This window comes from Bombina bombina, chromosome 6 (assembly GCF_027579735.1).
Source record: "Bombina bombina isolate aBomBom1 chromosome 6, aBomBom1.pri, whole genome shotgun sequence".
Classification (NCBI taxonomy): Eukaryota; Metazoa; Chordata; class Amphibia; order Anura; family Bombinatoridae; genus Bombina; species Bombina bombina.
The window spans coordinates 984778989-984792115 of record NC_069504.1 but is presented as its reverse complement, the minus strand read 5'-3'; the positions used below and the strand labels follow the sequence as shown (position 1 = coordinate 984792115).

Sequence of the window (13127 nt, the reverse complement as noted above, 5' to 3'; positions counted from 1 at the left end):
GCAAAATCCTGACGTCTTTGTAAACAGCCACATTTTTTTATTTTAAAAAAATTAGCATTCTTCCTTTTTAAAAAAAAAAAAACTGCAAAAAACAGTTATGAGGGGTTAGAGTTGGCAGGAGTGGGGTGTTAGAAAAAAACGGCACTGAAAAGTGCCTTTACATAGCGTTCTATGGAGACTGTGTTCCCTGTAAATATATATGTATTTGATTATATACATATATATATTTGTCTTCATATGGGTATATACACATATGAAGACATAAATATATAAGCATATAAATTTACAATCTGCTGCCCATTGCTGTGCGACTTACTCCCTTCACTGCGTCAGTTCTACAGCTGTGTCTCACGGCATTCGCCGTGAGACACAGCTGTAGAACTGACGCAGTGAATATTTTCGAATTTTATTGAAAAATTCGAAAACAAAAATTCGAAAATAGAATTTTATATAAACATTCGAAATTCGATTTGAACAAATGTATAAAAATTTTGTTTTAAATTTCACATTTTTAGAAACAGTCGCCCATCCCTAGCCTGTGGAGGCACACTCTCTTGAGAGCAACTCTCCCGTGCAATGCGAACTCGAGGTTGCGTTCACATTGCACCTAACTTGCAATACCATTGCACACATGTGTGCACTGGTATTACTAAGTGGAGCGCAAATATTGCTTTCTTGGGAACTATATTTTGCGCTCCACTTATAATCTAGCCCTATGTGTTCTTGTAAATGCATTAAACTGTAAAAAGCATTCTTGCAAAACTGCTGCCTATAATGCTCCACACATGTTAACTCTCCTGAGCCTCCCTGACTGATTTTTTAACAAATGAGACACAGAGTTAAAGGGACAGTCTAGTCCAAATGAAACTTTTATGATTCAGATAGGGCATGCAATTTTAAACAACTTTCCAAGTTACTTTTATCATCAAATTTACTTTTTCCTTTGTATTCTTTGTTGAAAGCTAAATCTATGTAGGCTCATATGCTGATTTCTAAGCCTTTGAAGGCTGCCTCTTATATACTCTTATATATCTTACAGTGCTAGTTCATGTGTGCCATATAGATATCATTGTTCTAACTCCCGTAGAGTTATTTATGAATCAGCACTGATTGGCTAAAATGCATGTCTGAAATAAAGGGGCAGTCTGCAGAGGCTTAGATACAAGGTAATCTCACAGAAGTAAAAAGTCTATTAATATAACCGTGTGGGTTATGCAAAACTGGGGAATGGGTAATAAAGGATTTTTTTTAAAAAAAAACTATTCTACAGTAGACTGTCTCTTTAAGTACATTTGATAATGGGGTGTAAAACAAATAATTAGAGGGGAAAACATTTCCAATTCACTTCTTTCTTAATCATATAAGATAAAAAGTCAACTTTTTTTCACTTCCTGTTTATGCAAAATAAAACATTTCAGATTGTACTGGTTCATTAAATTGTATAGTGTAATCAGTGATTTTGAACATTTAAAGGGACATAAAATCCCAAAAAAATTTCTTTCATGATTCAGATAGCGCATTCAATTTTAAACAACTTTTTAATTTTCTTCTATTATCAAATGTTCTTCGTTGTCTTGGTATATTTTGTGCACGTGTCAAGAGAACTATATGGCAGCAGTTTTGCAAGAATGTTATCCCTTTGCAAGGGTTCTAGATAGCACCACTATTTCCTGCCATTTTGTGCTCCAGACACCTACCTAAGTATCTCTTCAACAAAGAATACCATGGGAGCAAAGCAAATTTTGATAATAGAAATAAATTGGAAACTTTTTTTTTTTTTTTTAAATTGAATACTCTGAATCACAAAAAAACATTTTAGGGTTTTGTATTTCTTTAAATTAAATGATAGAAGAGGTGATATGAGGAAGGTATGTTAAATGTTACTTTTATTTACGTATTTCTTTATGTATTTTTTACAGCTGAAACTCCAGCGCGCAATATGGGCTTGTATCTACTCAACTGAACGAGGATACCACCTTGAGTTTTCTGCACCTACCCCCTCTACATTTATCCCTCACCCATTTGCTCAGCTAGGCCTGAGTACCTCTCTATTTATTTTACTGTTGAGGGATCAGGTGACTGAGATATCCATTGTGTGATTGTATGTACAGCTGTGAGTATGCATGTCCAGTTTGCACAACGTGTCACTCATTTAATGAGGGATCAAGGAAAGAGGGGTGTCTCTTCTCTGGACATGGTTTTATTACATGTAGGGTTCTTCATAATCCGTTTATGGATAGCACTGTTGCAACAACAAAACATACTACCATAAGAACTTTTTTTTATTTTATTATTAACTCCCAGAACTCTGGGTATTTTTTTATTTTTTTTTTACAGAGGTTGGAGCTTAAATTATACTTTCTGGTCAAAAAGAAATAACACATCTAGAAGGACCAATAGCACATTTTTCAACAATGCTTGGCAGATCCATATTCTTATAATAACTTTATTAACTATCAAACCAATAGCACAAAACTCGTTGAAGAGACTTCCCTACATTTTTTTATGTCAAGAAACTTAAATACTCAACAATTCACATTTTGGTTAACCTCATATACAACACCAGATAGATGCTCTGCATTCCATTTTCTTTCATTTGAAATCAGAGCTCTGTAAGGATGCCTTATTCACACAGTGCACCCTATGAAGTTATTTCCAAGGTTACCAGACAACAGTTGGATTTAGCTATATGTGTAATACTGTAATAAGACTTGTCCCTTGCTGTTTCTTTCAGGTGCAGTTTCCAACTGGAACTTTTAAAGAGAATGTATATTTATTTATGAGCTAAAGGTTTGATCCTATTCTGCTATGGAGATGTAAAGCAATGTATGGTGATGCTTTGCATGATTCTCCAGCAAAGAATAGGTTAACAATAAAAAAAAATAGTTTAAAAGTGCAGACAGAAAATGCAAGCTATAGTAATAATAAATATATATAAATATACATATATATATATTTTGTGGGAATAATTCTTCATTGTGTTAAGGAAGCGTATTTCTATTGCAAAGCTATAATATGCATGATTTTTATATTTATAGTATTTTTTGTTATTTATTTGCAAAATGTTCAGAGGTGTTTTTTTTTGTTTGTTTTTTTTCGGTTGGAACCAAACATAGAATCTCTCTGTTCTGTGGTTAGATGGGGTACTGCTTGCTCTTTACCGTTTTTGGAAAGTTTGATTTGTCAATATTTGTATAGTTTTACAATGACGGAATGCCGTAGGAGGACTGGGGTAATTTTGCAATATAATGGGTTTAACTTGTAGTTTTCTTCTATTGTAGTGTTCTAATTTTACAAATCAATTTAATTTGTTAATCACTTTTTTCATATAAACTTGTTGTAAAGAACTTAATAAATGTGCAGGATATTGTTATCTGCTTGAAGATGGTTTGTAAAACAGTGATTAAGTCTGCGCCAAATAAAGGTTGTAAGTAGTTTTATGTGAATAACCAGGCAAGAACTGCATAGGAGTCTTATTTCTTAGAGTCACTTTCCTAGCTGGTCAAATAATACAACTTTGCAATATACTCCCAATTATTTTATATTGTGTTCTGTCCACGTATTTGCCCAGCTCAGCCAGTTAGAAATTGTACTGAGGGATGTATAAGCAGGTGGGAAGTGTAATGTAAGGTCTGGGAATTACTATTTAATAATAATAATGTAGACATTATGAAGATCTAAGCAGATGACTTTCTTTTGTATTCTTAGCAGTTCAGAATAATTAGCCTGCAATACTAGGTATTTTCATGTTTTTAGTATATTGAATACAAGAGGCTACGCCCTACTATTTATGTGGAGGAACTTGAGTTGTATATTGAATATGTGTTTTAATGCTAAAATAATCTGTACCAGAGAGGAAAATATTTTCTATTTTAAACACAAATTAAGCATCCTATTTTATGTTTTTAAGAAGACCCTGTCTCTACTTGCACAAAAGCATACATTTTTGATGTATTGTTTTTGTTTTTTTTGAGGATGTGTGTAAAAATGAACGATTTATTAAGATTGTGTTAACTTCTTTGTTGGTGTTTGATGAATTCAACTAACCAATACTGGAGAAGATATTATTTTATAAAAATGAATTATAAATCCACCATTTCAGCTGCTACTTGATTGCTCTCCAGGTTAAATAATTGACGTGTTCTGGAGATTATCCCTGTAAGCCTTTATGTTGTTTTGGTTTTTTTTTTCCTCTTGGTTTTCTGAGTTTTTATTGCTTAATGGATTGGGAATTCTAGAATACAAGAAAGTAATATTGGTCATGAAGATGGAGGACACTTTACCTTTTTTTCCATTTAAAAGTGAAATTGACTGAAAATGAGGACACTTTTTAATGCCAGGCCAAAGGTTCAAGTTAACTTCAGTTTAAAGAAGCTGCATTGCAAGAAAACTATGTGTGCCCATTTAACAGTATGCTTGATTACCCCATGCTCACTACATCTAGTAGGTTAAGGCTTGCATGGGGTTTATGTCGCCTACCCTTGGGCTGTGCCAAATGTCTCCAAAGCTGGACAGATTTGCCTTCAGTTTGTGGGATTATTTATGACATAAGGTTGTCTACAGAATGTCTTGTTTATAGTCTTCCGATTATTGTATTTAATAAAAGATATAGTGTTTTACCTCTTATTCAGCAATTGCCCTCTCATCTGCTATAGAACAATGTGTTTCAAAGTTTTTAATAGGTGCTTTGAGAAATGTAGGTTGTAATGAAGATATAGGGGCCTATTTAACAAATGTCTGTCCGACATGAACCGATCAGCGGATCATGTCCAACAGACATCGCTGAATGCGGAGAGCAATATACTCGCCGCATTCAGCATTGCACCAGCAGCTCTTGTGAACTGCTGGTGCAACGCTGCCCACTGCAGATTTGCGGCTGGGTTGATTTCATACGATCTCTGTCCACCTCCTCAGAGCAGGCGGACAGGTTATGGAGCAGCGGTCTTTAGAAACGCGGCCCTTCGGGCTCCATACGGAGCTTGATAAATGGGTCCCATAGCAAGTGTTAAAGGTAGAAACATCCATAACAATTAATTATCCATTTTATCAAAATATCTTTTATAAGAAAAAGGTCCTTTTAAAAGGCCCCAACTAAACACCTCATTTCCTGGTTATCCCTATAAAGAAAGGAATAGTCAAACAAGAACTCTTCCTTGACGACCATCATCTCCTCAATGACCATACCCAGATGTGACAAAAAGTCTGAAACAATAGCCGATAAGGGAGAGATTCCATCTACATCACCAACAAATTAGCGTGGACCATTCTTATATTATCTTAATAAATAATCTCCTACACTCATGAAATTTCCTAACCATGTCCCCTCCTCAAAGACACATTCCTTTCTTAATTTCTGCTTTAGATCTTAGCACTAAAATATTTTTAACAAGATGTTGTTAGGGCAGCTCTGTATCATCTCATTGCCTTGCCAAGTCTCATTCGTTTACATTGTTATTCTTTACTTCCTGTACCATATACCTCTGCCATTTTACTGTATTGTATAATAATATACCCAGTACACCTTTATTTCTGGATACTTTAAGAATGGATGGGTATCCCTACTGAGACAAATCTCTTTAATTCTCATGTTATCCTATTGCTCACATTTTCAGATATTTGGAGAGATCTTTGACACTTTAATTTAAATGTAAGAATAATAGTTTTTTTTCCTCAGTAGAAATAATAATTTTTTCAGTTTTCTTGCTTCCACCTAATTATAGGGAATTTAGCTGTTTCTGCTTTTAGCCAGTACAAGACAAATGTCTGTTCAGGGCTTAAAGGGATATGAAACCCATTTTTTTTTTCATGATTCAGATAGATAGAGCATGCAATTTTAAGCAACTTTCTAATTTACCCCTATTATCAATTTTTCTTCTTTCTCTTGGTATCTTTATTTGAAAAAGCAGAAATGTAAGTTTAGAAGCCAGCCCATTTTTGGTTCAGAACCTGAACAACGCTTGCTTAATTGGTGGCTAAATGTATCCACCAATCAGCAAGCACAACCTAGGTTCTGGACAAAAAATGGGCTGGCTTCTAAGCTTACATTTCTGCTTTTTCAAATAAAGATACCAAGAGAACTAATAAAAATTGATAATAGGGGTAAATTATAAAGTTGCTTAAAATTGCATGCTCTATCTGAATCATGAAAGAAAAAAATTGGGGTTCATATCCCTTTAACCTATGATTCTAATCCAAGAAAGTTTCTTTAAAACAATAATCAGGGGTGATTCTAGATACAATTATAGGGACCTAATTTCTACCACTTTTTTCTACTTATTTCTCCTTTACATATCTCTTTTCTCTGCATATAGCACTGGTCATTACATTTTAGAAAGCTACTGACAGAAATATTCCATAGAAAGCACAATTTGAGCAATTATAAATAGCACAACTAATTTCAGAAAAATACACATAATTTGTTCTATATGACTATGCACAATACGCACATAACCAGAACCCATTATATGTAAAAGAATCCATAAACTAAATGGATACGTTTTGTTACCAAAGTTTTAATGGTTTTTCTGTAGATGCAGAAACAGAGGATGGGTATAGAAATAATTTTATCTTACCACTATTTAAGAATGAGATCTGGTAGCTATTGAATCAGATGACTCAAAGGATGACAAGCAAAGTAGCAAAGGGAAGGTGGGGGCATGTACAGAAAGTGACAACGTATTCAAATCTTTATTAGTGTTTGCAGAAACAGACCATCCGAAAAATACCATAGAATATATAGAAATCTTTTTAGAATGTTATAGATAATCTGTGCATATTTAAAGACTTTAATATGTATAGTTTGCTGGGGGGAAAGAGCATTGATATATGCAAGGAACATTCACATGCTTTACAATAGTGAATATTAATAACAAAGGAAAAACTATTTTAGCGGAAGAGAAATACAAACGTAAAGTTATACTGTAAACTAAGATGGTGAGAGAAGTGGTAGCTGGCAAGGCACTATTAGAACTTAATGTGCAGCAGGGGAACTAATGCAAGGCCAAAACCAAATAAAACTAAACACAATGGGGCCGATTTAACATGCCCCGAATGGTGCCTAATGCACCTGTTTCCGCGCGTGCCTTCAGGCTCGCCGGAAACAGGAGTTAAGAAACAGCTGCGGACATCAATCCGTCCGGGGTATGATAAATCTACCCCAATATATATATATATATATATATATATATATATATATATATATATATATATATATAGCAGATACTGCCAAATATTTATCTGCCATCAAGCTGCTTATTTCTATATCAATATAATATTAGCTTGAATTGTACCACTAATGCAATAATAAAGTAACTGGACATTTCAAGACCCTGGTTATTTAAAAATCGGGTTCCTTGTTTTAGCATATTTAGATTATGCTTATTTTTTTATATTGGAGCATACACTTGAATACTGCATATTGATTTTGTTTCTCATAAATTCAACAAACGTAATAATATAAACCATTTACATTTTTTACTTTTATTTGAACATTTTATTATAATAAGGAAACATAAAAAAGACGCTATAAAATTGCACATAACGGCATTTGATTTGTCTCCAAAAGTAGATAATCTGTTCGCCTACAATTTTGGATCCAAACATGCCAGTCCTTGATCTTTGTTTTTAAGCTAACATAGATCGATCACAATCTGTTTAATGGTGAATTCTGTAAAAAAAATAAGTAAATAAATGGGGATAGAAATTTTGTAGAAAAATAATTTGAATAAGTTTATCTAAAGAAATGTGTTGACCCCCCAATCTTAAGAATGATTTATTTTGGTCTTTTGTGTGATTTTGTTTTTCTTTTTACTATCTATACATTACAGTCGCTATTCTGTAAATACTAAGGCATGGAAGATTTTTGAGAACAAATAATTTGAGCAAACTATTTAGCTTTTGTTTGCGTATAAAGAAAATATAAACATTTCAATGATTATATTTTATTTAAGCATTTTTTTCTGTTCTTATTCATATAGAAAGTCTCAATAGCACTAGTACGAACTGGTTTATATTTTATGTGTGACTGAACTTTAGCAGGTTTTTCAATGATTTTACTTCAATTGCTACCCTTTGAAAAACATTGACCCTATAGCATTTGAGAGGTAAAAGCACAACAGTCACTCATCTCTAGACATTTGTTTTCAAAATGACTGCAAAACAGCTAAAATATAACGTTCTTTGTTTTGTCGGTATTTAAAGACCGTGAGCCGGTGTAACGTGTTGCAGAAGCATTTGTTCAGGTTTATATTTTTTTTCTATCCTGTGGCTGTTACACTGGTTAGATGGTGGTATAACCTGGCATATTTTCTGGCTGTATATTTTAATATTGATGTTTGATTTCAATAAATGGCACAAATCCTAAATAAAATTGCTTCTGTGTAGCTTTCTTTAGCACCATAAATAAAATGTTTTCAAAGTCTCTGCAGTACTGTAAGGTCCCTCAAACTATTTTAGAAAAGTAAATTTTAGCTTGAGAGAGTTTTTTTTTTTAAATTTATTTAAATGTTTTATTGGGGTTTTAAGAAAAACAATGTAAAACCCTTGTCTCAATGTACATAAAAAATTAAATAAAAGAGATGACATCCAATGGGGAATGGAAGAGTCCATGTCATGAAGTACACTTAGACTGTCAAAGGTGAAATCTCCTATTTTTTATACATTGAGGAATCTAGGAGAGGTTACATTCACAAACTTAGCAATATGTAAAGTATTTAATGTGGGCATAGTGAATCAGAATAGATGTATTACTTGCATAATGATCAGGAGCGAGGGAATCATAGGACCTGTCAAGAGGAGTGATAGGCAGAAGGGAGGAAGAAGATAAAAGGAAAAGAAAGAGGAAAAAACACCACCACCACTTTGCCACTTTGGACTTATCAATACTGTCAGGGGTTTCCCCAGGTTGTATTCTCTATTCTCCATATATCTCACTCCAGGGTGTCCATATTGCAAAATAAAGGTCATATTTGTCAATTGTCTGGAAAGAAAACTGTTACATGGTTTTAAAGTAAGCCATTAAAGAATGTACATGGATGAAGGTGTGGGAGCGTGGTTGTTTTCAGGCTCTTGCAATAGTTATTTTTGTAGCCATAAGGGGAGAGATTCTTTCTACTCTATTTGGTTTTGGAATCTTTGGGATAACCCACGAGCAGCCGCAAACCCAGAACTCCATAGGGCAGCTCCACCAAATATGTATCACTGTGCCCCTTAAAGGGATACTAAACCCATTTTTTTTTCTTTCATGATTCAGATAGAGCATGTCATTTTAAGCAACTTTATAATTTACTACTATTAACAAATTTTCTTCAATTTTTTTCTTTATTTAAAAAGCAGGAATATAAGCTTAACATTGCATCCTCTATCTGAATCATTAAAGAACATTTTTTGGTTTTGTATCCCTTTGAACCATTACCCCTCCAGCATAGGGGGACACTGAGTTTAACATACCATGAAGTGTAATAGGCACCAAGTGCCATCTTACTGTCAACTTATAGTATAGTTACTATAGTGTAGTGCAATGTAAGGCTTTCTTAGCAAAGGTAATTTTATAAGACCAAAGTTAAGTGTCCACCGCAAAATCTAGGTCTCTTTCTCAAGCTAAATATTGAGTAGGTTTGGAAGAGTATAAGGAAGAGCTAAGTGTGTTATAGTGGAAAGATAGGGATCCTTTAAAATACAAGTCATTAGTCCATCTGTTTTCCCAAGCTGTTATCTCATAGAGATCTCTTAGGAAAATCCCTCACCCTCAGTCTGCTACCTAGATGAAAATATTAAAAATACAAAGTGGGCGTTAGTAAAAATATACTCTAGGCATCAGTGAATGCCATAAACACACCCTCTTCGTACAAGTCTCTCACATAAACAGGGGAAGACTCTGACCATATCAGAAGGTGAGTCTCAGGTAGTGTAAGAAATACACTAAAAAGACTTTGTGAAGGAGAGGCGTAAGGAGAAATTCTCAGGGAGTCCAGGATGATCGGATGGATAAAATTCAAGGAATTTCAAGAGCAAGGCAAGATACGAGGTAACTATAGAAGAAGAATACTTGTATGCACTAGTGCTTGTTTCACTTCCTGCAATCTATGCATTTGAGCTTTGATGCCCCAGCCTCATACATGGGCAATCGGGCTGCTTCATGATATAATAATATGTTCGGGTATGCTAAGCCTCCATTGCAAATTGGCCTTTGTATGATTATTTTAGAGGTCCTAGATCTCTTTCCCTACCATATATAAAATGAGCTCATACCCTGTAATTTGTTGAGAATAGCTCGCAGGACAGTCAATTGGATGTATCAAAATAAGTAGGTCAGTTAGGTAGGTAGGAATGCCCTTTTAATAGCAGTAATAAGCCCTCTCCAAGAAAATTCTATGAATTCCCAGTCGCTTAGCAATTTTCTGAAATCAGGGAGATGATCACTGTAATTTTTGGAGATTACAAGGCTAAGATTAGGACATACAGTAGGTATATTCCGAGATGTTTTGGGGCCCTTGGAAGGGATAGTCTATATGGAACTTTGTCAGTTCGTCTGAAGAGATATCAATATGTAGTACCTCAGATTTACTTATATTCAGCTTGTAGAAGTTGAGTGAGCTAAATCTCGTAAGCAGGTTGAAGACCTCAGGCATAGACCTAGATGGTGAAGTCAACAATATGGTTATGTCATCTGCAAAAAGTGCAATTTTATGGTGAGAATCACTGATGCTAAATCCTGAAATATGGTCATTGATTCTAATTGCCTGTGCTAGGGGTTCTATAACTAATGCAAAGAGAATTAAAAAAAAGAGGGCATCCCTGCTATTATGAACTCTTGGGGAAAGTTAAATGCCCTAAGTACTTCCTACAAGTAGTCTCATCTGACCCTGTCAAAAGCCTTTTCTGTGTCCAGAGACAGGGACAGTAATGGGATCCCTTTTTTTTTTTGCTTCAAATAAAATATGTAGGATAAGTCTGGTGTTATCAGACGCCTCCCTTCCAGGTATAAAGCTCACTTTGAGGCCCATTTATCAAGCTCCGTACAGAGCTTGTGGGCCCGTGTTTCCGGCCAGTCTTCAGACTCACCAGAAACACCAGTTATGAAGCAGCGGTCTAAAGACCACTGCTCCATAACCCTGTCCGCCTGCTCTGAGCATGCGGACAGAGATTGCCGGAATTCAACCCGATCGAGTATGATCGGGTTGATTGTCAGGGGCGGCGTTGCACCAGCAGCTCCTGTGAGCTGCTGGTGCAATGCTGAATACGGAGAGCGTATTGCTCTCCGCATTCAGTGAGGTCTTGTGGACCTGATCCGCACTGTTAAATAGGCCTCTTTATCTCTATGAATTACGATAGAAATAACCGTAGCTAAGCAATTGGCCACAATTTTGGCATATCATTTTGTATCTATATTGATTAGTGAGAGCCTGATTTTTTTTATGTTGCTATGCAGTGTTCTGGATGGAAGGAGATATTCCTACATCACATTAATATAATGCTCAAGAAAAAAAAATATTTTTTGAGTTATTTCTATCCATGCTTGCAAGTTTTTGATCATTTGATGCTATGTTCAAGACATCTGCATTTGTTTATTTTGAGCTGTTCTGAATGCCGAAGATGGTGGCTATAAACTGTTGTCTTTATTTTACACATTAAAACATCCTATAAAATCAAGACAACAATACATTGAGCAGGGCTACTGAAAGATCTCTAGCTTTTGTAAAGAACCAGAATGGCTTTCCTCTTCCTCACAATGTTCAGACCTCTCACTGAATTGGCTGCAGGTTAAAATACTCCTACCTGTAGCTAAACCAGTAACTGATTATTGCAGGGGAGAGGAAACAGCTGCTCTGATCTTTCATTTCAATTGCAAAAAAGAAAGCTTAGCATATATTTAAATTGGGTTTTAGATATGATTAAAACAACAATTACAACTAAGTTTTTATGAAGTGTACTTTTTGGTACTTTTACATACATCTTACTAAGCATTTAACACCTATCTTGTATTATTTAGGAAGTCCAGCCCAACACTTGATTTAACAAACTGCCCATAAACTAAAATAATGAGACACATACCCTTATAGGGCTAGATTACAAATGGAGCACAAATAGGGCTAGATTACAAGTGGTGCACAAACAATCTTTTGTGTGACCTTACACAAAGAATAACTCACAATCTGGTATTAGATGTGGATGGTTAAATATTTTAACCAAAGCATCTTAACTTGGCCAATACTTTTTTAAGCACATCCTATACTCTCATTAGGCTCATATTATAAGTGGTGAGTTTAGTGTTTTACTCAATCACATATAAAATGTAGTGCTTTTTAAGACCTGAAGAATTTTTTTTTTTATCATTAATAGTATAGCACAAAACTCTTCTACTTGCACACTATCAGCTTAAAGTAACCCTCATTTTTGCGCACTATCGGCTTAATGTTTAAAAACTACCCAACATGGAATTTTTTGTGCTCCCCCATAGAAGTATATTATTTGAAGTATCCGACATGCAGATGTTAGCGTGCACTAGACCAATGTTTCTCAACCAGGGTCCTCAATTAGTACCCCCAACAATACCATAGACTACCACGCAAACTCTTTTGACGTAATATGAGCAAAAAAATAGAAGCGCAATTGATTGTGCTCAAGCAATGTTAACACACATTAGAGCTAATATTTTTTCTCTCTATTTGTAATCTATGCCATAATTGGATAATCACCAATAAGGTCCCAGTTAGTAATTATTATTATTTTTTGTAATATACCAAAAGATTCTGTAGTAGTATTCTAATAAATGCAAAAATAAATAATAAAATTAGAAGACTTTACTGACCCAAGGAAATCTTTCTCTGTGGGACAGAACACATTTCTGGAGTATGGTTGGATTTCCAATCTCTTGGTAAACCTAAATACATTGGAACTTCTTCCGGTTCATTTAACTGATCTAGACAAGGCGATTTTATAGCGATTCTTTACTTTTGCTTTACTCCTAAACAGTTAAAATACCTAGGCATTTACCTCTCAATGGATAAAGAGGCCATGTTTTCTGCCAATTATATCTCTTTGCATGTCTCAACTCAGCAATTGTTAGCTGAATGGTCTAAGAAGATGCTCTCATGGGTAGGAAGAATTCACACCATAAAAATTACAAT

At 34.7% G+C, this 13127-nt stretch overlaps 1 protein-coding gene across 1 annotated transcript in view; it reads left to right on the top strand.

The window, feature by feature from the left end:
• Positions 1-4626, top strand: part of CAMK2A (calcium/calmodulin dependent protein kinase II alpha) — a 369514-nt gene extending 364888 nt beyond the window's left edge. The window contains exon 19 of the mRNA XM_053718653.1: positions 1920-4626. Coding sequence (XP_053574628.1) covers positions 1920-1923 — 4 coding nt within the window. The 3' untranslated portion in view covers positions 1924-4626. The remainder of the gene's footprint in view (positions 1-1919) is intronic.
• The last annotated feature ends 8501 nt before the right edge of the window (positions 4627-13127 follow it).